This window comes from Microplitis mediator, chromosome 1 (assembly GCF_029852145.1).
Source record: "Microplitis mediator isolate UGA2020A chromosome 1, iyMicMedi2.1, whole genome shotgun sequence".
Taxonomy (NCBI): domain Eukaryota; kingdom Metazoa; phylum Arthropoda; class Insecta; order Hymenoptera; family Braconidae; genus Microplitis; species Microplitis mediator.
The window spans coordinates 5,593,589-5,620,273 of record NC_079969.1 but is presented as its reverse complement, the minus strand read 5'-3'; the positions used below and the strand labels follow the sequence as shown (position 1 = coordinate 5,620,273).

At 32.7% G+C, this 26,685-nt stretch overlaps 4 protein-coding genes across 6 annotated transcripts in view; 3 read left to right on the top strand and 1 right to left on the bottom strand.

Annotated features, from left to right (window-relative positions):
- Positions 1-26,685, bottom strand: part of LOC130678125 (suppressor of lurcher protein 1) — a 473,368-nt gene that overhangs the window by 317,138 nt on the left and 129,545 nt on the right. The gene's annotated exons all lie outside the window — the stretch shown is intronic.
- Positions 261-4,068, top strand: LOC130678123 (neprilysin-2-like). Its single transcript, XM_057485105.1, has 7 exons — positions 261-537; positions 779-918; positions 992-1,258; positions 1,926-2,131; positions 2,204-3,173; positions 3,241-3,476; positions 3,567-4,068. Coding segments are annotated over exons 1-7 (2,154 nt in total). The 5' UTR covers positions 261-535; the 3' UTR covers positions 3,900-4,068.
- Positions 10,573-14,305, top strand: LOC130678124 (neprilysin-2-like). Its single transcript, XM_057485107.1, has 7 exons — positions 10,573-10,820; positions 11,062-11,201; positions 11,275-11,541; positions 12,203-12,408; positions 12,479-13,448; positions 13,516-13,751; positions 13,842-14,305. Coding segments are annotated over exons 1-7 (2,154 nt in total). The 5' UTR covers positions 10,573-10,818; the 3' UTR covers positions 14,175-14,305.
- On the top strand, positions 17,408-19,453 carry LOC130678132 (neprilysin-2-like). The gene is made up of 3 exons (XM_057485117.1): positions 17,408-17,729; positions 17,797-18,032; positions 18,979-19,453. The coding sequence occupies exons 1-3, from the start codon at positions 17,516-17,518 to the stop codon at positions 19,309-19,311; spliced, it is 783 nt and encodes a 260-aa protein (XP_057341100.1). The 5' UTR covers positions 17,408-17,515; the 3' UTR covers positions 19,312-19,453.

The window sequence follows — 26,685 nt, the reverse complement described above, 5'->3', positions numbered from 1 at the left end:
AAAATCCTGATTACAATCGTATTTTTGTTATCAAAATTAGTAATTACGGGTTAAATACAATAGTGTTGTCAAATGTTGTTAATTAATAGTAATTCTAGACAGTATAAAAAAATTACTAAAATGAAATAAAAATTAAAGGACATTTTTATTTTATTGTGAGAGTCTAACTTATACTTGATGGGATTTTCCTTATTTTTTTTTTTTTTTTTTAGTTTATCTAGAGACTTGATAATGCAAAGCAGCATTAATACAGAAAACATGAAATTTTTTATGGACAATAACATTTATCTATCAATGTCATCAGTTATACGCTAGCTCGAGAACGTACATTCTGAAATTAATGCCTAATGGAATTTAATTACTGCTTGATTTTATCATACATTACAGGTACTGATAAAAACAAAAATTCAAAACAAAAAAATAAAAAAGAACATTAGTAATCAGTGCTTCGGTAAATCGATATCGACCGGATGTTTTTGTAACTATACCTAAAAGAATAACTCATTTTCTATCGACTAAAGAAGACGTTTCAGACATGTAAGTGTTCATGCAAATAGTAAACCTTTTTTTTAATTATTCTGTGACAGATGTCGACATATAAAGTTTTGAGGATAAATTCAGGTCAAAAATCAAATTTTTGGATGCAAATAAAAGATTTGTTATGCAGGGTTATTTGAATTTTATGACCGTTGAGATTGTTGATTTATTGAATTAATGAACTATTATGGATCCAATAAGATTTACCAAAATCATATTATTAAATTATGTTTCATTGCAGGAAGAAGTTATGGGTAAACTGGCTCTTACTTTATATTTCAATGGCAACAGCCGTAAAATCAAACGAAACAATAGGAAATCTAACTGGCAATGACTTAAATTGTACGACTCGTGAATGTGTGAAGGATAATTTGGAATTCGGTAGGACTTAATAACGGTTTTCAGAATAATTTGTTGCAGCAAATATTAACTAGCTGTTATTTAATTGTTTTAGAACTGACTATGTTAAATAATATGAACGCAAGTGTGGATCCTTGTGACAACTTTTATGAATTCGCTTGTGGAAATTTCGACAACGTTCCTGATGATATTGTTCAGGGTACAGAACACAATACATTTGTCCATGCACATGAAGTTATGTTCCAGAAAATGTATAATCTGATAGCAAAAAGCGGTTCGTCGGAGTCATTTCAACCGTTCAATTTCCTAAATGATTTCTTAATCTCTTGCGACAGAGTGAACATCAATAATGTTGCAACTTGTAATTATTGGTTATTCATTTATGTAATCGATAGTCAATTATAATTATTAGCGATGTACAGCTAAACCGGGGTTTAACCGGTTAAAGAAGTTAACCAGGTCGATTAGATAGCTGGCACGACAGTTTAGCTGATTTTACCGGTGAACTCAAATTAGCTTAGCTAATTAGCTGAGGGTTAAACAAACGGTAGAAATATTAATTTAATTTTTTACTAATTTTCCTATCAATATTAGAAGATCCGTAGGACTTTTCAAACTAAATATGAAAATGGCAGGAAATATTATCTTAACTTGAAAAAAAGATTTGCTAGAAAATGCGAATCTATTTATATTTTTCTACCAAAACAGAGATATCACGGAAGGACTTTGTAATTTTTTAACTCCAAACTGTATGCAAAGCCATACTTTTATCTGAACGATCTATAGTTGTCTCCTACCGTTGAATGGCAAATTAATAAAAATTTAATGAACCATCTGGCGGTTTTAACCGTTAGCTAATTAACTAAGTTAGTCTAAACTAACCCATTAAACCTTCGACTAATAGGCGACCTCATCAAACTATCTGGTTAAATCAGCAAAGCTGACGAGCTAGCCAACAAATTAACCTGGTTAACTTTTTTAGATGCACAGAGCTAATGATTATTAGCTAAAACATTCCATTTTTTCAGACCCCGGAATTAAAAAGGACAATCTGGATTATTTGAAAGAAATTATTTCAAAATTTGGTGGTTGGCCAGTTGTAAAAGGCGATAAATGGAACGAAACTAATGACAACTGGACTAATTTTATCGATGAAGCAAAGAGCACTGATTTCATTTATTATCATTTTTATGGATTGCGTAGTCGATCAGTTAATAACTACACAATAATATCCGTAAGTATCAATCACCACTGGATTAAATTTAAACGTTCGCCCTTGTTTTCATTTTCCTGTTCTGTTCAACAGTTTCAGCCTATGGACCTTGAATTTTCACGGGAAAATGGAAAAAATCCCACACACAGTAGTAAGATCGCTTACCGCGATTTTATGGTCGACGTTGCAGATATTTTGGGAGCGAATAAGACACAAGCTAAAATAGAACTCGCGTCGTTACTATTGTTTGAAAAGAGACTTACTCAAATAAGCGAGAAAAATAGTACATCACGATCGAGTAATGATGGTTTGCCTGGAGGTTCAGTAAAGGCAGTGATAGAAAACTGGCCAAGCATTGATTGGATTAAATTTTTAAACACACAATCTGATTTTCCCAGTAATGTAACAAATGAAACAATAATTTATATAGAAAATACTGATAAAGTAACGTACTTGAACTATCTAGTAAATATTACTCCCGCAAAAGTGCGAGCAAATTATGCGATGTGGAAGACGATTCAAAAGTTGATTCCAAAGGTCGAGTCAGTGTCTCTGTCTCAATCGTTACAGATTTATAATAAAATTAAGAATCCATCATATGTTGATGAGCCAGTGAATTGTTGGAATGAACTTACAGATCGTTTTCCGGAACTTCTACTTGCTTATTATGGGCGAAAATACCCAGTTGAGGGACTTGCTAGAGTTCAAATTCATCAGCTTATTTCATACATAGAACAACAATTCTACAATACTCTGAATAGCACAAAGTGGTTAGATGTGAAGGCAAGAGATACACTATTTGAAACCATAAATTCTTTAAAATTTATTATTGGCTACCCCGAAGAGATTATGGATGATAGAAAATTGGAAGAATACTTCCAAGGACTCAATATAACTAACGATAATTTTCTAAAAAATGTTATAAATCGGAAAATATTTACCGAAAAGAAAGAGTTTAATTTTTATCATAAGCCACAAAACTCAATCGGGTTTCTGGACTATTTTTACAATCTTATTTTATATAACGCTGATACTTTTTTCAATAGTCGTACAAACAAAATCGGTATTCAAATTCTTTTTCTGTATACCCAACATTTGATAACTTTTACTCATTTCAAAAAAATTTAAAGTTTTAGGTATCGAATTGCTGAGGAATTTGTACTTCAGTATCCATCGCCCGAATTATTTTAATATTGCCGTACTCGGAGACAAACTTGCTCACGAAATAGGGCATTCTATCGACATCACATCCACAAATGATATCAATTCCAAAGTAAACGATAGCAAATGGACTGAATCGTCAAAGCAAGTGTATCGTGATGTACGAGAATGCATTGCCCAGCAGTACAGCAATTATTCTCGAAAAGTAAGTAGAAAAGAAGTAGGTTCTATTTTTGTTTTAAAAAGTCAATAATTTACAATTAACACTTCTGATACTTTTGTCACTTAATTATAGATGAATGGTGAATTCTATCTCAATGAAAATATTGTTGACAATATTGGTGTCCAAGTTGCTTATTCGGCCTATCAAGATTGGGTCAAAACACATGGACCACAACCAACTTTTTCTAGCTTGCCGTACAACTCGAATCAATTGTTTTGGCTATCATTCGCTAATCTATGGTGCACACCGAAATCGAAATTACAAAACTGGCGTTCAACCAATGTGCATCCTCCGCATGATCATCGTGTCATTATGCCGCTTTTTAACAGCCCAGAATTTTCGAAAGATTTCAATTGTCCCTTGGGATCTAACATGAATCCAGTAAAAAAATGTATTGTGTTTTGATTGAAATTGTCAATTACTTTCCTTCACTCGTTTTGGAAATCCTTAACTTTACGGACTATTTTACTGGATAATTAATTTGCTTCAACTGCTGACGAGCTTTTATTCAAAATCGTTAATCAAAATAATAAGGTACAATATATGTAAAAGCAAAAATATCATTTCTTTAAACATGGGAATAAAATAAATCTCATATACAATAAATACTGTTTGCTACTTCTTAATATGCATATAGAAAACCCTGATTACAACTGTACTTCTGCTATAAAAATTAGTAATTACAGATTACCGACAATGGTTCGTTATCAAACGTTATTGATAGCGATCCTCGCATATGATTTTTTTATCATATTTTTTCAGGTTTTTCCCAATTCCTACTTTATACTTTAAACGGAATGGTGATTTAAGTTAATGAAAAATAGATTAAAAATAATATGGATCTCTCATTACTGTTTATAGTCATACATTTTTTTAATTCAAATTCTGATAACAGTCATTAGTTATCTAATTTTACCTTACAATACCTGTGCTGATAAAAACGGGCGATATGTTCCGGAAAAGAAGACATTAGTGGATGGACAAACTATCATTAATGCATTTTTTTTTGTCGTCTAATGTGTTTTGGTAATGACTTATTATTCGAACCGTTAATTGATACCCTGCGCGATCACTACCCAGTGAACACATGACCTTATTTTGACGTCATATGTAGGTCAAAGCAATGTCACGACATCTGATGTAAATTTGATGTCAATCTGACGTTCTACATGACTTTAATATGATGTAAAGCTTGTGACATCATATTGATGTAAGCATGACTCTTGTACGACGTCACAGTTATGACTTATGTATTACGTACGTTTGACATAGAATCTACATCACATTGTTATGTAGTAATAAAGTCATTATCGTATATCATAATGACGTAATTTTAAAATCATAAATTTATGTCAGTAGCAAAGTCACGGTTATACGTAATATGGATGTCACTCTTAAATCATATCTTTACATCAGTGACAGGTCAGTATTTTACGCAATGCTGATGTAATTTCCGAGTCATAGTTTTTCATCATCTATTTATTGAAATAAAACAATCATAGAATGAATTTTCAAATATGTGTAAATGTGTAAAAATAACAACTAAACGTTGAACATTTTCGGGGTCAAAGTAATCGATAAACTCGATAATAGATTATTCAGACGTTTTAGATTAAAAAATTAGCGTGAGCATAAAAAAATTAACTTTATTTTTAACTTCCCGCTAAGAAAATTGTAAATTTTCAAAAATTCGGGAAGTTATTGGTTTCGGTCCGATTTACGAAAATCGAATTTCCATCAGATGTCGACGTTTCGAGGTCCTAGGAAGCTATCCTGACTAATTTCACGATGATGTCCGAGTGTATGTATGTGTGTACGTACGTACGTACGTACGTACGTATGTACGTACGTACGTATGTATGTATGTAAATATTCATAACTCTTGAACGGATGAACCGATTTTGATCGTTGAGGTGTCATTCGACGCGGCTTGTTAATGTCTTGAGGCCGTGAAAATTTGAACTTAATCGGTAGGGTGCGTTCAGAGATATTTCGAAAATAAATTTTTTTCAAAAATGTTTTATTTGGATAACTTTTAATTTGCTCGATGGATTGATTCCAAAATCTAATCAGCTCTAAAACTCTATAAGCCGCGTCGAATGCCACCTCAACCATCAAAATCGGGTCATTCGTTCAAGAGAAACCGTTGACGAAAGAATTCAAAAAAAAATTTTTTTTTGGTTTTTTCGAAATTTCTCAAAAACGACTCGATAAATCGATTTCAAAATTTGATCAGCTTTAGAACTTGATAAAACACGTCGATTGCCGCCTCAACCATCAAAATCGGTTAATTCGTTCCCGAGATATCGTGGGAGAAAGAAATGCTAAAAAATGTTTTTTTACAAAACAATGGCATACAAAAGTATTTGCGAGCTCGAAGAGCTCGAAAATGTATTCACATTAATGTTTTCGAGCTCAACGAGCTCGAAAACAGCGGGAAGTTTTGGGGCTGGCCCGCAGGGTCAACTGACAGACCGATTTTTTTAAATGATATATATCGAAAATATCATTTAGGATGACAAAGAAAATGTAACGACAGTTTGAACTCTTTTGATATTATGATTCTAAAGTTTAAGTATCACAATTTTTCAATCGATTAAATTTCATACGATTTTGTGGAATTATTTAATGTTTCGCAAAATTTTATATAAGATTTTTTAAATTTCACATCACAACAAAAAATTAAAAAATTTGATGAAACTTAATGAAATTTTATCAGGAGACACGGTAGTGTCTCGCGCCAAGTACACGTTTAAACACACATGTATATGTGTGAAGTGTCATGGCGCGAGCCTGCCGTGTCTCTATACCGTAGACCGAACGGTATTTAGCTCCAATTTTTAAAAACTTTTTTAAAAAACAATAATTTTAGAAAATTCCTTTTTCAGTCGAAAGATGATTGATTGTTCGTCATAAAATTATGAAACTTTACCCATTTTAGTAATGAGAACTAATTTAAATAATGAAATTAGGCCAGCATATACTATAGCACCCCCATTTTTAATCATTTTACAATTTTTTTCATGCGAAAAGGGCACTGCCAGAGAATAAAAACTTATAAGAAATGCCATGATTCAGTAAATGATATATGTTTTTCTATAGCAATAATTAATTTTTTCGCCACCAGTGGAGCTCCAGTCTATATTTTTTACTATAGTTTGATATGAAATTTACCCGGATAGTCACCTCCACTGCAAATTAACTCCTCTAATAGCCACTTTAGCTTGAAATTGACTGTAACTTGACATCATTGAAATTACCTGCCCGAATTTGCCAATAATTTAACAGTAAAAGTTGAAAAGAAAAATTTGCGGTTAATTTTTGCTCGATTTAGAGGTAATTTTTTATAGAAAATAATTGTTGGTAACGTTCGTTCTTTGCATTTCAGATGATAAGCAAATTATACATAAAATGTCTATACAACTTGCAGTACAATTTGACGTAAATTTACTACCCGAATTAGAATGCAAATTCACTTCAAAAGCTGACTAAACAAAATTTTTCAGGCAGTTTTACATCAATTTATTGTTAATTTGACTTATAAAGTATTTTTTCACCCCCAAATTGTAGACATTTTTATGTATAAATTTGCTTACCTTCTGAAATAGTAAGAATGAACATTACCGACTTTTTTTTTCTAGTAAAAATTTACCTCTAAATTGAGCAAAAATTAACCGCAAATTTGTTTTTCCAACTTTTGCTGTCAAATTGTCTGCAAATTTGGGCAGCAAATTTCAGGCAATTTCAATGTCGAGGTACTTCAATTTCAAGCTAAAGTGGCTATTAGGGTGTGCTATTAGGGTCAGTAAGATTTAGTATAGAAATATACCCTATAAAAAGTGTGCTATTGCACAGTTTGCTTTAGCAACAGTTTACTTTACAAAAGTTTCCTTGAATTTTTCGTCAAATTTTCGTCAACTTTAGACTTTTCCATTTTTTACGTCAATTTGTGGGCAACTTGCTATTGAATTTGATGTAAATTTACTACCCGAACTAAAATGCAAATTCACTTCAAAAGTTAACTAGAAAAAAGTTGTCAATTTTCAGGCAAATTTTGTCAATTTATTGTTAATTTGACTGGAAAAATTGATAAGTATTTTTTTACCATGAAATTGTAGACAATTTCATGAATAAATTTGCTCATCTTCTCAAATGGTAAGAATGAACATTAACGACTTTTTTTTCGTAAAAAGTTATCCCTGATAGCCAGAGTTTCTAATCAGAAAGTTGGTGTACCTGAGTTGCAACCAACTTGACGACAAGTTGTTGACAACTTTCAGCTCGTGTAACTGTTGACTACATGTTGGCTACAAGTTACTCAAAAACTTGGCGACAATCTACTGCCGTAACCTGTCACCAAGTTTCTGAGCAACTTGTAGACAAGTTGTCGGCAACAGTTACACAAGCTGAGAGTTGTCGACAAGTTCCTCGGAAAGTTGCCGACAACTTATGGAAATGCCAACTTTTGCGGCCAATCTGGCGACAGGTTGCGGCAGTAGGTCGTCGACAAGTTGCGGCCAACTTGGCTATCAGGGTACCTTTAAATTGAAGAAAAATTAACCGCAAATTTATATTTTCAACTTTTGCTGTCAAATTGTCGACAAATTTGGGCAGCGAATTTCAGGAAATTTGACAATTAAAATTACTAAAGTTTGCTGTCCGAATTTGCCGACAATTTGACAGCAAAACTAGAATAAAAGTTTTCTTGAATTTTTCGTCAAATATCTGTCAATTTCGGGCATTTTCGTTACTGACGACAGCTTGTATACAAGCTATTTATGTTTTTCAAGTTAACTAATTGATTGACAGATGGAGGCACTTGAGGCCACTGAGGACGTAACCACTTCCTTGAATTTTTTGTGAAATATCCGTCAACTTGAGGCTTTTCCATTTTTGACAACAATTACCCTGATAGCCACACCTTACTCAGTAAGTTCTGCAGTGAAACATTTTCGGCTACCTTAACGAAAAAGTTTCTGGCAAGCTTGGCTGGATAATGCTTTCTTTTTTAAGTTGGCTTCAGAATACGGCAGTAGCTTGAAATTAACTTGCGGTTCAGGTGGCTTTCAGGGTTAAAATGAAACTTTTAATCAACTTAACGTCATTGCCTGACAGTAACCCTAATAGCCACTTTAGCTTGAAATTGACTGTAATTTGACATTGAAATTGCCTGAAATTTTTTGTCCGAATTTGCCGACGATTTGACAGCAAAAGTTGGAAAGAAAAATTTGCGGTTAATTTTTCCTCAATTTAGAGGTAAATTTTGACTACACAAAAAAGTCGGTAATGTTCATTCATACCACTTCAGACGGTAAGCAAATTTATACATAAAATTGTCTACAATTTTACGGTAAAAAATTACTTTACAATTTTTTAAGTCAAATTAACAATAAATTGATGCAAAAATTTGCCTGAAAATTGACGAAAAATTTTTTTCTAGTCACCTTTTGAAGTGAATTTGCATTCTAATTCGGGTAGTAAATTTACCTCAAATTGTATAGCAAGTTGTGTATAAATTGTCGTCAAAAACGGAAAAGTCCGAAAGTGACGGAAATTTGACGAAAAATTCAACGAAACTTTTGTACAGTAAGCTTTTGCTCAAGCAAACTGTGCTATTAGGGAAAAAGTCCGACGTTGACGTATATATTTGACGTTAACTTTAAAGGGAACTGTCGTTAAACAACTGCAGCTCCTTGTTTTATAAAAATTGATTAATCAGATTATGATATTTAGCAGTACAAAATTACTATAGTTGTTAACAAACAATTTTATTGTTTCTACAAAATAATACTATAAACAATATAGGCTCACGTGTCTTAAATTATAACTCGATTTCTAATAGTGTAGATTAAAATCATTCTCAATCAATACGACAAAAAAAAGACAAATCCTACCAAAAACAGATTCTCTGTATAAAATCGCGCCAAGTACACGTTTAAAATTTTTTACAATTAAGACAAGATTCTTTTTACAAAAAAATGAATCAAATCGAAAAAATACCAAGTACCTAATATAATTCGAAATCATGGAAAACATTTTCATAGAATTGAACAAAAAATTGAAAAAAAAAAATTTCAATGTACTTGGTGTGCCTATAAACTGGAAAAAAAGAATATCATTCAATTTTATTGGAAAATAATTTATATGCGAAATCAATTCTAAAAATTTTGCTTGAATAAATTTAGTAACGCACACCAAGTACATTGAAATTTTTTTTTTTCAATTTTTTGTTCAATTCTATGAAAATGTTTTCCATGATTTCGAATTATATTAGGTACTTGGTATTTTTTCGATTTGATTCATTTTTTTGTAAAAAGAATCTTGTCTTAATTGTAAAAAATTTTAAACGTGTACTTGGCGCGATTTTATACAGAGAATCTGTTTTTGGTAGGATACAATTATCATCGAGGCCCACAAATATTGTTTCTATAACATTACATATAAGTTCATGGAGTTTTTTTAAATTTAGTAAAAATCCATCACGAAAACTTATGAACTCTGTCTTTTCCGGCATTTCACTCTAAATACATCAATTAAGCACGAGATTTGAACTCTCGTGATGTGGACCAGTGAGCAACGTTCAGGACTACCAGCCAAGAGGAGCCGTGTTCGAACCCAGCAGATGCCCAGGATTTTTTCATCATTTAACGTTATTTAATCTTGTTTCAGAATTCACAATGCGTTCACGCGGTAATAATCAAATCAAAAATTCGGTATTTCAGTTTTTTTTTTTTTTTTTTTTTTTCAAAAATATTTTTTCCGAATTGATAATTTTGACATCACCCATATGTCATATTGACGTCATAAAATGCAACACAGACATCACATTTACGTCATGTATACGTCATTAGTTTTACATCATAATCTTACGTAAAAAAGTGGGAAATAATGAGTCACACCTGACTCATTCGTGACTTATATCTTACGTAAATGATGACTTAGCGTAACGTCACTCTGACGTCAAATTTACGTCAATGTGTTTACTGGGATACTATCTTGCGGTCTTGTGCTCATCATCTATATTGTTAACTATCTAGGTTTACTCAGCCGCATTACGGGCTTGCAGTGCCTCCAGAATATAGTTAACAGTTGGTGCGCATGCAAGTCTTTCTTATTTAATTTTTCATTGTTAATTGAATATGGTCAATAATATTTATTCCTCAACTTTATCTTACACTTTCTGTAGTAATAAACACAGCAATTAAATACAAAAAAAAGAACATTAGGAATCAGTGCTTCGATAAATCTATATCAACCGAATTTTTCTGTAATTATACCTAAAATATTAACTCACTTTCTATCGACTAAAGAAGACGTTTCAGACATGTAAGTGTTTATGCGACTAGTTAACTTTTTTTTTAATTATTGTGTGACAGATGTCGACATATAAAGTTTTGAGGATAAATTCAATATAAAAATCAAATTTTTGAATGCAAATAAAAGATTTGTTATGCAGAGTTATTTGAATTTTATGACCGTTGAAATGATTGGTTTATTGAATTAATGAATTATTATGGATCTAATAAGATTCCCCAAAATCATATTATTAGATTATGCTTCATTGCAGGAAGAAGTTATGGGTAAACTGGCTCTTACTTTTTATTTCAATGGCAACAGCCGAAAAATCGAACGATGCAATAGGAAATCTAACTGGCAATGAATTAAATTGTACGACTCGTGAATGTGTGAGGGATAATTTGGAATTCGGTAGGACTTAATAACGGTTTTCTGAATAATTTGTTGCAGAAAATATTAACTAGCTGTTATTTGATTGTTTTAGAACTGACTATGTTAAATAATATGAACGCAAGTGTGAATCCTTGTGATGATTTTTATGAATTCGCTTGTGGAAATTTCGACAACGTTCCTGATGATATGGTTCAGGGTACAGAACACAATACATTTCTCCATGCATTCTCAGATATTTTCCAGAAAATGTATAATCTGATAGTAAAAAGCGGTTCGTCGGAGTCATTTCAACCGTTCAATTTCCTAAATGATTTCTTAATCTCTTGCGACAGAGTAAACATCAATAATGTTGCAACTTGTAATTATTGGTTATTTATTTATGTAATCGATAGTCAATTATTAGCGATGTACAGCTAAACCAGGGCTCAACCGGTTAAAGAAGTTAACCAGGTCGATTAGCTGGCTGGCACACCAGTTTAGCTGATTTAACCGGTTAACTCAGATTAGCTTAGCTAATAAGCTGAGGGTTAAATAAACGGTAGAAATATTAATTTCATTTTTTATTAATTTTCCTATCAATATTAGAAGATCCGTAGGACTTATCAAACTAAGTATGAAAATGGCAGGAAATATTATCTTAACTTGAAAAAAAGATTTGCTAGAAAATGCGAATCTATTTATATTTTTCTACCAAAACAGAGATATCACGAAAGGACTTAGTAATTTTTCAATTCCAAACTGTAAGCGAAGCAATACTTTTAATTGAACGATCTACAGTTGTCTCCTAACGTTGAATGGCAAATTAATAAAAATTTAATTAACCATCTGGTGGTTTTAACCGTTAGCTAATTAACTAAGTTAGTCTGAATTAACCTATTAAGCCTTTGGCTAGTAAGCGACCTCACTATGATAACTAGTGAAATCAGCAAAGCTGATGAGCTAGCCAGTAAATTATCCTGGTTAACTTTTTTAGTTGCACAGAGCTAATAATTATTAGTTAAAATATTCCATTTTTTTAGACTCCGGAATTAAAAAAGACAATCTGGATTATTTGAATGAAATTATTTCAAAATTTGGTGGTTGGCCAGTTGTGAAAGGCGATAAATGGAACGAAACTGATGACAACTGGACTAATTTTATCGATGAAGCAAAGAGCACTGATTTCATTTATTATCATTTTTATGGATTGCGTAGTCGATCAGTTAATAACTACACAATAATATCTGTACGTATCAATCACCACTGGATTAAATTTGAACGTTAGCCCTTGTTTTCATGTTTGTTCTGTTTAACAGTTTCAGCCTATGGACCTTGAATTTTCACGGGAAAATGGAAAAAAACCCACACACAGTAGTAATATCGCTTACCGCGATTTTATGGTCAATGTATCAGATATTTTGGGGGCGAATAAGACACAAGCTAAAATAGAACTCGCATCATTACTACTATTTGAAAAGAGACTTACTTTTATAAGCGAGAAAAATAGTACATCACGATCGAGTAATGATAGTTTGCCTGGATTTTCAGTAAAGCGAGTGATAGAAAATTGGCCAAGCATTGATTGGATTAAATTGTTAAACACACAATCTGATTTGCCCAGTAATGTAACAAATGGAACAATAATTTATATAGACAATACTGATCAAGTAACGTATTTGGACTATCTAGTTAATGTAACTCCCGCAAAAGTGCGAGCAAATTATGCGATGTGGAAGACGATTCAAAAGTTGATTCCAATGGTCGAGTCACCGTCTCTGTCTCAATCGTTACATATTTATAATAAAATTAAGAACCCATCATATGTTGATGAGCCAGTGAATTGTTGGATTGAACTGACAGAGCGTTTTCCGGAACTTCTACTTGCTTATTATGGGCGAAAATACCCAGTTGAGGGACTTGCTAAAGTTCAAATTCATCAGCTTATTTCATACATAGAACAACAATTCTACAATACTCTGAATAGCACAAAGTGGTTAGATGTGAAGGCAAGAGATACACTATTTGAAACCATAAATTCTTTAAAATTTATTATTGGCTACCCCGAAGAGATTATGGATGATAGAAAATTGGAAGAATACTTCCAAGGACTCAATATAACTAACGATAATTTTCTGAAAAATGTTATAAATCGAAAAATATTTACCAAGAAGAAAGTTTTTAATTTTTATCATAAGCCACAAAACTCAATTGGGTTTCTGGACTATTTTCACAATCTTATTTTATTTAACGCTGATACTTTTTTTAATAGTCATACAAACAAAATCGGTATTCAAATTCTTTTTCTGTATACCCCACATTTGATAACTTTTACTCATTTCAAAAAAATTTAAAGTTTTAGGTATCGAATTGCTGAGGAATTTGTACTTTAGTATCTATCGCCCGAATTATTTTAATATTGCCGTACTCGGATACAAACTTGCTCACGAAATAGGGCATTCTATCGACATCACATACAAAAATGATATCAATTCCAAAGTAAACAATAGCAAATGGACTGAATCGTCAAAGCAAGTATATCGTGATGTACGAGAATGCACTGCCCAGCAGTACAGCAATTATTCTCGAAAAGTAAGTAGAAAAGAAGTAGGCTCTATTTTTGTTTTAAAAAGTCAATAATTTACCATTAACACTTCTGATACTTTTGTCACTTAATTATAGATGAATGGTGAATTCTATCTTGATGAAAATATTGTTGACAATATTGGAGTAAAAGTTGCATATTCGGCCTATCAAGATTGGGTCAAAACACATGGACCACAACCAACTTTTTCTAGCTTGCCGTACAACTCAAATCAATTGTTTTGGCTATCATTCGCTAATCTATGGTGCACACCGAAATCGAAATTACAAAACTGGCGTCCAACCAATGTGCATCCTCCGCATGATCATCGTGTTATTATGCCGCTTTTTAACAGCCCAGAATTTTCGAAAGATTTCAATTGTCCCTTGGGATCCAACATGAATCCAATAAAAAAATGTATTGTGTTTTGATTGAAATTATCAACGACTTTTCTACACTCGTCTTGGAAATTCTTAACTTTCCGGACTACATTGCTGGATAATAATTTCACTGTAATTTTTTACCAGCTTTCATTCAAAATCCTTAATTCAAAAAATAAACTACAGCAAATGTAAAAGTAAAAGTACCGTCTTTTTTTTTTATCGACACAAAACTAATCTCCAATAAAAGAAATAAGGTAAGAGACCTAGTATCCCATTAGGGAAGTAGTACCCAATCACTCATGTATTTGTATACCTATATTTAGTAGAATTTAGTAAATATAGATGTACAAATACATGGAGTGATCGGGTACTAGTTCCATAATCGGGTACTAGGTCTCCAACCTTACTGTTTGCTACTCCTTATAATTTATACAGAAACTCCTGATTACAATCGTATTTTTTATATCAAACTTAGTAATTACGGGTTAAAGATAATAGTTTTGTCAAATGTTGTTAATTAATAGTAATCCTAGACAGTACAAAAAAATTACTCAAATGAAATGAAAATTAAAGGACATTTTTATTTTATTGTGAGAGTTCGAAGTACAGTTGTTGGGATTTTCATTATCATTTTTTTATTTTTAGTTTTTTTAGAGACTTGATAATGCAAAGCAGCATTAAAACAGAAAACATCAAATTTTTTATGGGCAATAATATTTATCTATCAGTGTCATCAGTTATACGCTAGCCCGCGAACATACATTCTGAAATTAATGCCTAATGGAATTTAATTACTGCTTGATTTTATTATACATTATAGGTACTGATAAGAACAAAAAGTAAAAACAAAAAAATAAAAAAAAAACATTAGTAATCAGTGCTTCGGTAAATCTATATCGACCGGATGTTTTTATAACTATACCTAAAAAAATAACTCATTTTCTATCGACTAAAGAAGACGTTTCAGACATGTAAGTGTTCATGCAAATAGTGAACCTTTTTTTTAATTATTCTGTGACAGATGTCGACATATAAAGTTTTGAGGATAAATTCAGCACAAAAATCAAATTTTTGAATGCAAATAAAAGATTTGTTATGCAGGGTTATTTTAATTTTATGACCGTTGAAATTGTTGATTTATTGAATTAATGAATTATTATGGATCTAATAAGATTCCCCAAAATCATATTATCAGATTATGTTTCATTGCAGGAAGAAGTTATGGGTAAACTGGCTCTTACTTTTTATTTCAATGGCAACAGCCGAAAAATCGAACGATGCAATAGAAAATCTAACTGGCAATGACTTAAATTGTATGACTCGTGAATGCGTGAAGGATAATTTGGAATTCGGTGAGACTTGATAAAGAATTTCAGTTAATTTGTTTCAGCACATATTAATCAGTCGTTGTTTGATTATTTTAGAACTGACTATGTTAAATAATATGAACCTGAGTGTAGATCCTTGTGATAATTTTTATGAATTCGCTTGTGGTAATTTCGACAACGTTCCTGATGATATTGTTCAGGGTACAGAACACAATACATTTCTGGATGCATTCTCAGATATTTTCCAGAAAATGTATAATCTGATAGTAAAAAGCGGTTCGTCGGAGTCATTTCAACCGTTCAATTTCCTAAATGATTTCTTGATCTCTTGCGACAGAGTGAACATCAATAATGTTGCAACTTGTAATTATCGGTTATTTATTTATGTAATCGATAGTCAATTATAATTATTAGCGATGAACAGCTTAACCGGAGCTCAACCGGTTCAAGAATTTAACCAGGTCGATTAGCAGGCTGGCACATTAGTTTTCTAATTTAACCGGTTAACTCAAATTAGCTTAGCTAATTAGCTGAGGGTTAAACAAACGCTAGACATATTAATTTCATTTTTTATTAATTTTCCTATCAATATTCGAAGATCCGTAGGACTTATCAAACTAAGTATGAAAATGGCAGGAAATATTGTCTTTACTTGAAAAAAAGATTTGCTAGAAAATGCGAATCTATTTATATTTTTCTACCAAAACAGAAATATCACGGAAGGACTTAGTAATTTTTCAACTCCAAACTGTAAGCGAAGCCATACTTTTAACTGAACGATCTACAGTTGTCTCCTAACGTTGAATGGCAAATTAATAAAAATGTAATTAACCATCTGGCGGTTTTAACCGTTAGCTAATTAACTAAGTTAGTCTGAATTAACCTATTAAACCTTTGGCTAATAAGCGACCTCACTAAGCTAACTGGTGAAATCAGCAAAGCTGATGAGCTAGCCAGTAAATAATCCTGGTTATCTTTTTTAGTTGCACAGAGCTAATAATTATTAGTTAAAATATTCCATTTTTTTAGACTCCGGAATTAAAAAAGACAATCTGGATTATTTGAATGAAATTATTTCAAAATTTGGTGGTTGGCCAGTTGTAAAAGGCGATAAATGGAACGAAACTGATGACAACTGGACTAATTTTATCGATGAAGCAAAGAGCACTGATTTCATTTATTATCATTTTTATGGATTGCGTAGTCGATCAGTTAATAACTACACAATAATATCTGTAAGTATCAATCACCACTGGATTAAATTTGAACGTTAGCCCTTGTTTTCATGTTTGTTCTGTTCAACAGTTTAAGCCTATGGACCTTGAATTTTCACGGGAAAATGGAAAAAATCCCACACACAGTAGTAGGATCGCTTACCGCGATTTTATGGTCAATGTATCAGATATTTTGGGGGCGAATAAGACACAAGCTGAAATAGAACTCGCATCATTACGAGTATTTGAAATGAGACTTACTTATATTAGCGAGAAAAATAGTACATCACAATCGAGTAATGATGATTTGCCTGGAGATTCAGTAAAGAAATTGATAGAAAATTGGCCAAACATTGATTGGATTAAATTGTTAAACACACAATCTGATTTGCCCAGTAATGTAACAAATGAAACAATAATTTATATAGACAATACTGATCAAGTAACGTATTTGGACTATCTAGTTAATGTAACTCCCGCAAAAGTGCGAGCAAATTATGCGATGTGGAAGACGATTCAAAAGTTGATTCCAATGGTCGAGTCACCGTCTCTGTCTCAATCGTTACATATTTATAATAAAATTAAGAACCCATCATATGTTGATGAGCCAGTGAATTGTTGGAATGAACTTACAGAACGTTTTCCGGAACTTCTACTTGCTTATTATGGGCGAAAATACCCAGTTGAGGGACTTGCTAAAGTTCAAATTCATCAGCTTATTTCATACATAGAACAACAATTCTACAATACTCTGAATAGCACAAAGTGGTTAGATGTAAAGACAAGAAATACACTATTTGAAACCATAAATTTTTTAAAATTTATTGTTGGCTACCCTGACGAGATTATGGATGATAGAAAATTGGAAGAATACTTTCAAGGACTCAATATAACTAAAGATAATTTCCTGAAAAATGTTATAAATCGAAAAATATTTACCGGAAAGAAAGACTTTGATTTTTATCATAAGCCACAAAACTCAATTGGGTTTCTGGACTATTTTTACAATCTTGTTTTATTTGATGCTGATTCTTTTTTCAATACTCATACAAAAAAAATCGGTATTCAAATTCTTTTTCTGTATACCCCACATTTGGTAACTTTTACTCATTTTAAAAAAATTTAAAGTTTTAGGTATCGAATTGCTGAGGAATTTGTACTTCAGTATTCATCGCCCGAATTATTTAAATATTGCCGTACTCGGAGACAAACTTGCTCACGAAATAGGGCATTCTATTGACTACTCTTACGAAGGTGATTCCAATTCCAAAGTAAACGATAGCGAATGGAGTGAATCGTCAAAGCAAGTGTATCGTGATACACGAAAGTGTATTGCGCAGCAGTACAGCAATTATTCTCGAAAAGTAAGTAGAAAAGAAGTAGGCTCTACACTGTAAAAAATCCGGAGTGAATTGGGAGTGAAATAAAATCCGAATTCACTCCGCCACTCGGAGTTCCGGAGTTTTAAAAAAAATCACTCCGCATCCGGAGTGAATTGGGAGTTTTATTGTAGCGGAGTGATTGCGGAGTGACGCGGATTTTATTTCACTCCCAATTCACTCCGGTCCGGAGTTTTAATACTTAAATAAATTTATATTAATTTATATTAAACTGCTAAACAATGTGTGTGTGTGTGTGTGTGCGAGTATGTGTTTGGGTGTGTGCAGGTGTTTGTGTGCGTGTGTGTAAATGTGTGCTTGTGTGTGTTCGGATGTGTGCAAATGTAAGCATGTGTGCAAATGTGTGCATGTGTACAAATGTGTGTGTGTGTGTGTGTGTGTGTGTGTGTGTGTGTGTGTGTGTGTGTGTGTGTGTGTGTGTGTGTGTGTGTGTGTGTGTGTGTGTGTGCAAATGTGTGTATATATGCATGTGTGCAAATGTGTGTGTGTGCGTGTGTGCAAATGTGCGCGTGTGTGTACAAATGTGTGTGTGTGCAAATGTGTGCGTGCGTGTGTGTGCGAGTGCGCGTGTGTGTCCAAATATGTGTGTGCGTATCAGCTGATCAATTATGTAATACGCGAGTTTTTACTTCGATTTTATTGAGTGGAGTTATTTTTTATTGATAATATTAACAATTAGTGAATTTCACTCCGGAGGAATTAAATTAATAAAAAATTATCTACTCCGCGAAAACTCCCCTGCGGAGTGAATTTCACTCCGAGGGGAGTGAATAATTCAACATTCATTCACTCCGCATTCACTCCGGATTTAATCCGCATTCACTCCGCGAATTTTTTACAGTATATTATTGTTTAAAGAAGTCAATAATTTACAATGGACACTTCTGATACTTTTGTCACGTAATTACAGATGAATGGTGAATTCTATCTTGATGAAAATATTGCTGACAATATTGGTGTCCAAATTGCTTATTCGGCCTATCAAGATTGGGTCAAAACACATGGACCGCAACCAACTTTTTCTAGCTTGCCGTACAACTCAAATCAATTGTTTTGGCTATCATTCGCTAATCTATGGTGCACACCGAAATCGAAATTACAAAACTGGCGTTCAACCAATGTGCATCCTCCGCATCATCATCGTGTTATTATGCCGCTTTTTAACAGTCCAGAATTTTCAAAAGATTTCAATTGTCCCTTGGGATCTAACATGAATCCAGTAAAAAAATGTATTGTGTTTTAATTGAAATTATCAACTACTTTCCTTCACTCGTTTTGGAAATCGTTAACTTTCCGGACTATTTTACTAGATACTTAATTTGCTTCAACTGCTGACAAGCTTTTATTCAAAATCGTTAATAAAAAAAATAAAATACAACATATGCAAAAGCAAAAGTATCGTTTCTTTTAACATCAGAATGAAATAAATCTCAAATACAAAAAATACCGTTTGATATTTCTTAATTGCATAAAGAAACCCCTGATTATAACTATACTGCTATAAAAGTTAGTAATTACAGATTACCGACAATGGTTCATTATCAGAGGTTATTGATAGCAGTCCTCGCATATGATTTTTTTATCATATTTTTCAGGTTTTTCCCAATTCCTACTTTATACTTCATACGGAATCATGATTTAGGTTAATGAAAAATAGATTACAGACAATATGAACCTCTCATTAACGTTTATAGTCATTAATAAATAAATTAGACATACATTTTTTTAATTCAAACTCTGATAAAAGTTATTAGATATCTAATTTTATCTTACAATACCTGTGCTGATAAAAATGAGCGATATGTTCCGGAAAAAAAGACATTAGTGATTGGACAAACTATCATTAATGCATTTTTTTTGTCATCTAATGTGTTTTGGTAATGACTTATTATTTGAACCGTCAATTGATACCCTGTGCGGTCACTACTATCTTGCGGTCTTGTGCTCATCATCCATATTGTTAACTAACTAGGATTACACAGCCGCATCACGGGCTTGCAGTGCCTCCAGAATATAGTTAACAGTTGGTGCGCATGCAACTCTTTCTTATTTATTGTTTCATTGGAAATTGATTATCGTCAATAATATTTATTCCTTGACTTTGTCATACACTATCTGTAGTAATATACACAGCAATTAAATAAAAAAAAAAAAAAAACATTAGTAATTAATGCTTCGATAAATCAACATCGACCGAATTTTTTTGTAATCATACCTGAGAGAATAACTCATTTTTTATTGACTAAAGAAGACGATTCAGACATGTAAGTGTTTGTGCAAATGTTAAACCATTTTTTTAATCATTGTGTGACGGATTTTGACATATAAAGTTTTGAGGATAAATTCAGCATAACAATCAAATTTTTGAATGCAAATAATAGATTTGTTATGCAGGGTTATTTGAATTTTATGACCGTTGAAATAATTGATTTATTGAATTAACGAATTATTATGGATCCAATAAGATTTACTAAAATCATATTATTAGATTATGTTTCATTGTAGGAAGAAGTTATGGGTGAACTGGCTCTTACTTTTTATTTCAATAGCAACAGCCGAAAAATCGAACGATACGATTGAAAGACGCACTGGCAATGAATTAAATTGTACGACCCGTGAATGTGTGAAGGATAATTTGGAATTCGGTGAGACTTGATAAAGATTTTCAGTTAATTTGTTGCAGCAAATATTAATCAGTTGTTGTTTAATTATTTTAGAACTGACTATGTTAAATAATATGAGTCCTCGGATTCATTCAGACCGTTCAATTTCTTAAGAGATTTCTTAATCTCTTGTGAAAGATCACAAAATAATCATGCTTACCGTAATTATTTATAATCGATTAATATAATCGGTACTCAACTATAACTATTATTTAAAATATTTTTTTTATTCAGATCCCGGAATTAAGAACCACAATCTGGAATTTTTGAAAGAAATTATTTCAAAATTTGGTGGTTGGCCAGTTGTAGAAGGCCATAAGTGGAACGAAACAAATGACAACTGGACTAATTTTATCGATGAAGCAACGAAGACTGGTTTTATTTATGATCATTTTCATGGATTACGAACTCTATCAATCGAAAATCGTACAACGATATTCGTAAGTCTCAATCACCACTGAATCCATGAGAAACGTAAGATTTCCCGATATTTCATGTTTTCATTTTTCCATCTTATTCAACAGTTTCAGCCTTTGAGCCTTGAATTCTCACAGGAAGTGAATAAAAATCAGAAGATCCGTAGAACGTCAGGCCCTTACCTAAAATTTATAGTCAAAGTTGCAAATTTTTTAGGGGCCAATAAAACACAAGCTGAGAAAGAACTTGCACCATCGGTGGTATTTGAAATGAAACTTACTCATATAAGCGAGCAAAATATTGCATCATCATTAAATAATAAAGATAATTCGATGGAATTGTCAGTAAAGGAAGTGATAGAAAATTGGCCAAGCATTGGTTGGATTAAATTGTTACGTATACAGTCTGATTTGCCTAGTAATATTACAAATGAAACAGTAGTTTTTATAGAAAATACTGATATCATAACGAAATTAGAGAATCTAGTAAAAAATACTACTGCAAGAGTGCGAGCAAATTATGCAATGTGGAAGACGATTCAAGGTTTGATTCCATTGGTCGAGTCTGCGTTTCTATCTCGATTGTTGCAGAGTTATACTAAAATTAAGAACCCCTTATATGTTGACGAGCCAGTGAATTGTTTCGCAGAACTCAAAAACAATTTTCGAGAACTCATGGTCGCTTATTATGGGCGTAACTATCCAGTCGACAAACTTACTAGAAGTCACGCTCACCCGTTTATTTCGAACATAAAACATAAATTCTTCGATACTTTTAACAGCACAAAGTGGTTGGATATGAAAACAAGAGATACACTATTCGAAACCATAAATTCTTTAAAATTTATTATTGGCTACCCTGATGAAATAATGGATGACAACCAATTGGGTGAATAATTAATTAATGTAACGGGACCTAAGTCCGCCTCCGCCGACCGGAAACCGATACCTCACCCTTTTGGGCATACTCGCGTTGCGTGTGGTCCCTATTTTTGACTCTACCATATATTATAAAAGCGAAATGTGAGCATAAGCTCACATTAACTTACCCATTAGGCATGCATTGCATGTGGGTGTCTCACCAACAACCACCACGAGTCCGACCTCATTTGGACCCAAACACTTCTCCCATTTCTGGTCAAAGCGGGGCTTGGAATGGATCCCCCATGGTACCAGACTTCAGCTCTGGTGAACCGCTTGCTAGGTATAGTGGTGGGGCGCGCAAGTTCTTCCCCAACCCATAAGGGCTACCTCCACTAGGAATATATTCACCAAGATTTCAAGTACGCCATTATAAACACATACCCTCATCCATCACTCAATGAACTCTATTCTACGAGTTTTTTGTGGACGCCATTATGTTTTGAGGCACAAAATGGCGGGGATCTTCCACTCGCCCAATTGGGTGAATACTTCCAAGGACTTAATATTACTCAAGATAGCTATCTGAAAAATTTGTTATATCGACAAATATTTACAGATAAAAAACGTTTATCGCTACTTCGAAAACCAAAAGACTCGCTTGGGTTTGTCGACACATTTTACGAGCACACGTCAGTTCGAGCTGATGCTTTTTTTGTCGATTATACGAACACAATCGGTATTCAATAGTATATTGTGTGACAAGGAATGAAACAAGACGATTTCAGATCAGGGTGAGGTTGGCTGCCCGAGCCGCAGGCAAGGGCTGACATCACCCGCAGTCTGACATCGTGTTTTATCCTGAGTCACACACTATATTTTTCATGATAACCTGCATCGGAACTTCAAGATTCAGTGTCAACAGCCAATAAGAAACAAGTCAATTTCAAGCCGATGATGAGGAGAACTGTTAGAGAATGAGAAATATGTAATTTACAGTCACTTATTAAATAGTAAATAAGACAAAAATGACATAAGTAAACTGAAGTGACAATTAAACAAATGAGAGTAATAAGGCTGCAAATGAACATTAAATATAACTGACACCGGGCAAAAACAATTGTGTTTCATCCCAAGGGAAAAAAACACGCATGTTTCTGCCCGCTGTATGATGGTATTTTTGAATTACGAATTCGCTAGCAGTTGTTTGCAGCATCGGCTTGAAATTAGCTTGTTTCGACGGGCTGTAGAGACACTGAATCTTCAAATTTCGATGCTTGTATCACGAAAAATATTTTTCTGCCCATCCCATGTTTGTTAGCTAATACTTATTTCAAAAAATTTAAAGTTTTAGGTGTCGAACTGCTGAGAAACTTATTTTTTAGTGTCCATCGTCCGAGTTACATTAATATTGCCGTTCTCGGAAGAACGCTTGCTCATGAAATAGGGCATTCTATCGACTACTCATACAACAATGATATTAATTCAGAAGTAAACGATAGCAAATGGACTGAATCGTCAAAGCAAGTGTATCGTGATGTACGAGAATGCATTGCCCAGCAGTACAGCAATTATTCTCGAAAAGTAACTGGAAAAGAAGTAAGCTCAATCGCTGTTTTAAAAAGTCAGTAGTTTACAATGGACATTTCTGATACTTTTGTCACTTAATTATAGATGAATGGTGAATTCTATCTCGTTGAAAATATTGCTGACAATATTGGTTCCCAAGTTGCTTATTCGGCTTATCAAGATTGGGTCAAAACACATGGACCACAACCAACTTTTTCTAGCTTGCCGTACAACTCAAATCAATTGTTTTGGCTATCATTGGCTAATCCATGGTGCTCACCGAAATCGACATTACAAAACTGGGGTTCAACTGATAAGCATCCTTCGGATGCTCATCGTACTATTATACCGCTTTTCAATAGCCCAGAGTTTTCAAAAGATTTCAATTGTCCATTGGGATCTAATATGAATCCAGTGAAAAAATGTATTGTGTTTTGATTGGAATCATCAACAACTTCTCTTCACTCGTTTTGGAAATTCTAAACTTTCCGGACTACATTACTAGATTTCCAATTCATTTTCACTGTTATTCATGATCATTTGTTCAGAAAACTTCAACAGATGTAAGAGCTAAAATATAGTCTTATTTTTTTTTTTAAATGGAAATAAAATGAACTTTAAATATAAAATATATCCTTTGCTTCTACTATTTATTTATGTCAGTCTTTCTAGCACTTGATACATTGGGATTAGCAATGGCTCAACTTATTTTTCATGCATTTCGTTAATCGTCATTAGAAAATTGTGATTCTTAGTGTATTTCCACTCTCAAAATACGTAATTGCGTTAATGACAATAGTTTTCTTAAAGATTACTGACATTAATTGTCGAACATGAATTCTCGGTAATATTCTTTTTCTTTAAGTTTTCTTTAAATCTTAATCGAGCTCAGCCTAGACAAAGTCGACTCTAAACTTGAAATAGCAACACAGTTTGAAGAATAATTTTTACAGATAATATATACATCTCTCTAATATCTGTTATGCGATGATGAATAAGTCATACATTTTCGAACCCAAACGCTGTTGAAATAAAATAATGTTTACGATTTATCAGACATTAGCTGCACTGATAAAAAATAGACACTATCTTCGGGAAAAACCACATTAGTAATAAGTGCTTAGACAAAACATCATTAATGTTTTTAGTGTTTCGTAATGACTGACAATTTGAATCGTCAGTTATTACCATGCGCGGCCACTTCTATCTTGCGGCCTTATGCTTATTATCCAAATTCTTAACTTAATAGATTAGCTAGGCCACCTCGCACTTGCAGTCCCTCCAAAATTTAGTTTATGTTTGGCGCGCATGCGTGTCTTTATATTTTTTTATTTTTCTGTATATTTTCATGTTAATTATGGAAATTGTTATGCTGATCAGCTGATTAGGTCTCCGAAATAGAGTCTTGGAATTTTTTTTTTTTTATTTCTGATTATAGGAATAGGATTTATCATAAGATCTTGAAAATACAAATCGATTAAGAATGAGTTGTTTACAGATATTGATATTCATCTTCTATAGACGCCTCGAAATTTAAATGTTACTCGATAACATCATACATTAACTGCACTGATAAAAATAGACATTTCTTATGAAGAAAAATGAACATTAGTAATCAGTGCTTTGGTAAATCAGTATCGACGTATTTCTTAGTGATTATATTTAAAAGAATAACTTTCTATTTAACGGCCGGACGTTTTAGACATGTAAGTGTTTACGGAAATACTATAATTATTTTGATTGTTACGTAACGTGTAAACTTTTCACGGTAAGTTTAAAATTCACCAAAATCATATTATTAAATTACATTTCATTGCAGGAAGAAGTTATGGGTAAACTGGTTCTTACTTTTTATTTCAATGGCAACAGCCGAAAAGTTGAACAATACAATAGGTCGTCTAACTGACAATGAATTAAATTGTACGACTCGTGAATGTGTGAAGGATAATTTGGAATTCGGTGGGACTTGATAAAGATTTTCAGATAAATTTGTTGCAGCAAATATTAATCAGTTGTTGTTTAATTATTTTAGAACTGGCTATGTTAAATAATATGAATCCGAGAGTAGATCCTTGTGACAATTTTTATGAATTCGCTTGTGGTAATTTCGACAACGTTCCTGATGATATAGTTCAGATCAGACAACATAAGCGATTCCATTCCGCTTTCGAAGACATGATTCATAAAATGTTTTATAAAATAACGAAAAGTAATTCGTCGGATTCGTTCAAACCATTCAATTTCTTACGAGATTTTTTAATCTCTTGCGACAGATTGAACAAGAATAATAATGCTTCCCGTAATTATTAATTGTCATTTCATTTATTTAATCGTTGACTACAACTGTTATGATAAATATTTTACTTATCTAGATCCTGGTATTAAAGAAGACAAATTGGAATATTTAAAAGAAATTATTTCAAAATTAGGTAAGTGGCCAGTTGTAGAAGGCCACAAGTGGAATAAAACTGATGACAACTGGACTAAGTTTATGGATGAAGCAAAGAATGTAAATTACCTTTATTTTCACTTCTATGGATTACGGAGTCAATTAATTAGAAACCGTACGAAAATATTCGTAAGTATCAATCGCCGGTTCATTCAACGAAAATGTTAAAATTTTTTAAAAGCTACTTATTTTTATTTTCTCTGTTGTTTTCAAAAGTTTGATCCTGGAAATCTTGAATTTCCATATGAAAAAATAAGAAATCGCCAGTTTAATAGAACGATAAATGCTTACCACAATTTTATGGTCAATGTTGCACAACTTTTGGGGGCCAATAAGACACAAGCTGAAATAGAACTCGCAGAATCACTGGAATTCGAATTAAAACTCGCCTATATAAGCACTGAAAATATTGCATCAACATCAAGTAATAAATATAATTCAATAGAATTGTCAGTAAAGGAAATTATCGAAATATGGCCAAGTATTGACTGGGTGAAATTATTTAATGCAGAATCATATTTTTTATTTAATATTACTAATGAAACACAAGTTTTTATAAAAAATTACGACGACGTAACAAATTTAGAGGAACTTGTGAAAAATACTCCCGCAAGAGTGCGAGCCAACTATGCGATGTGGAAGACGATACAAAATTTGAT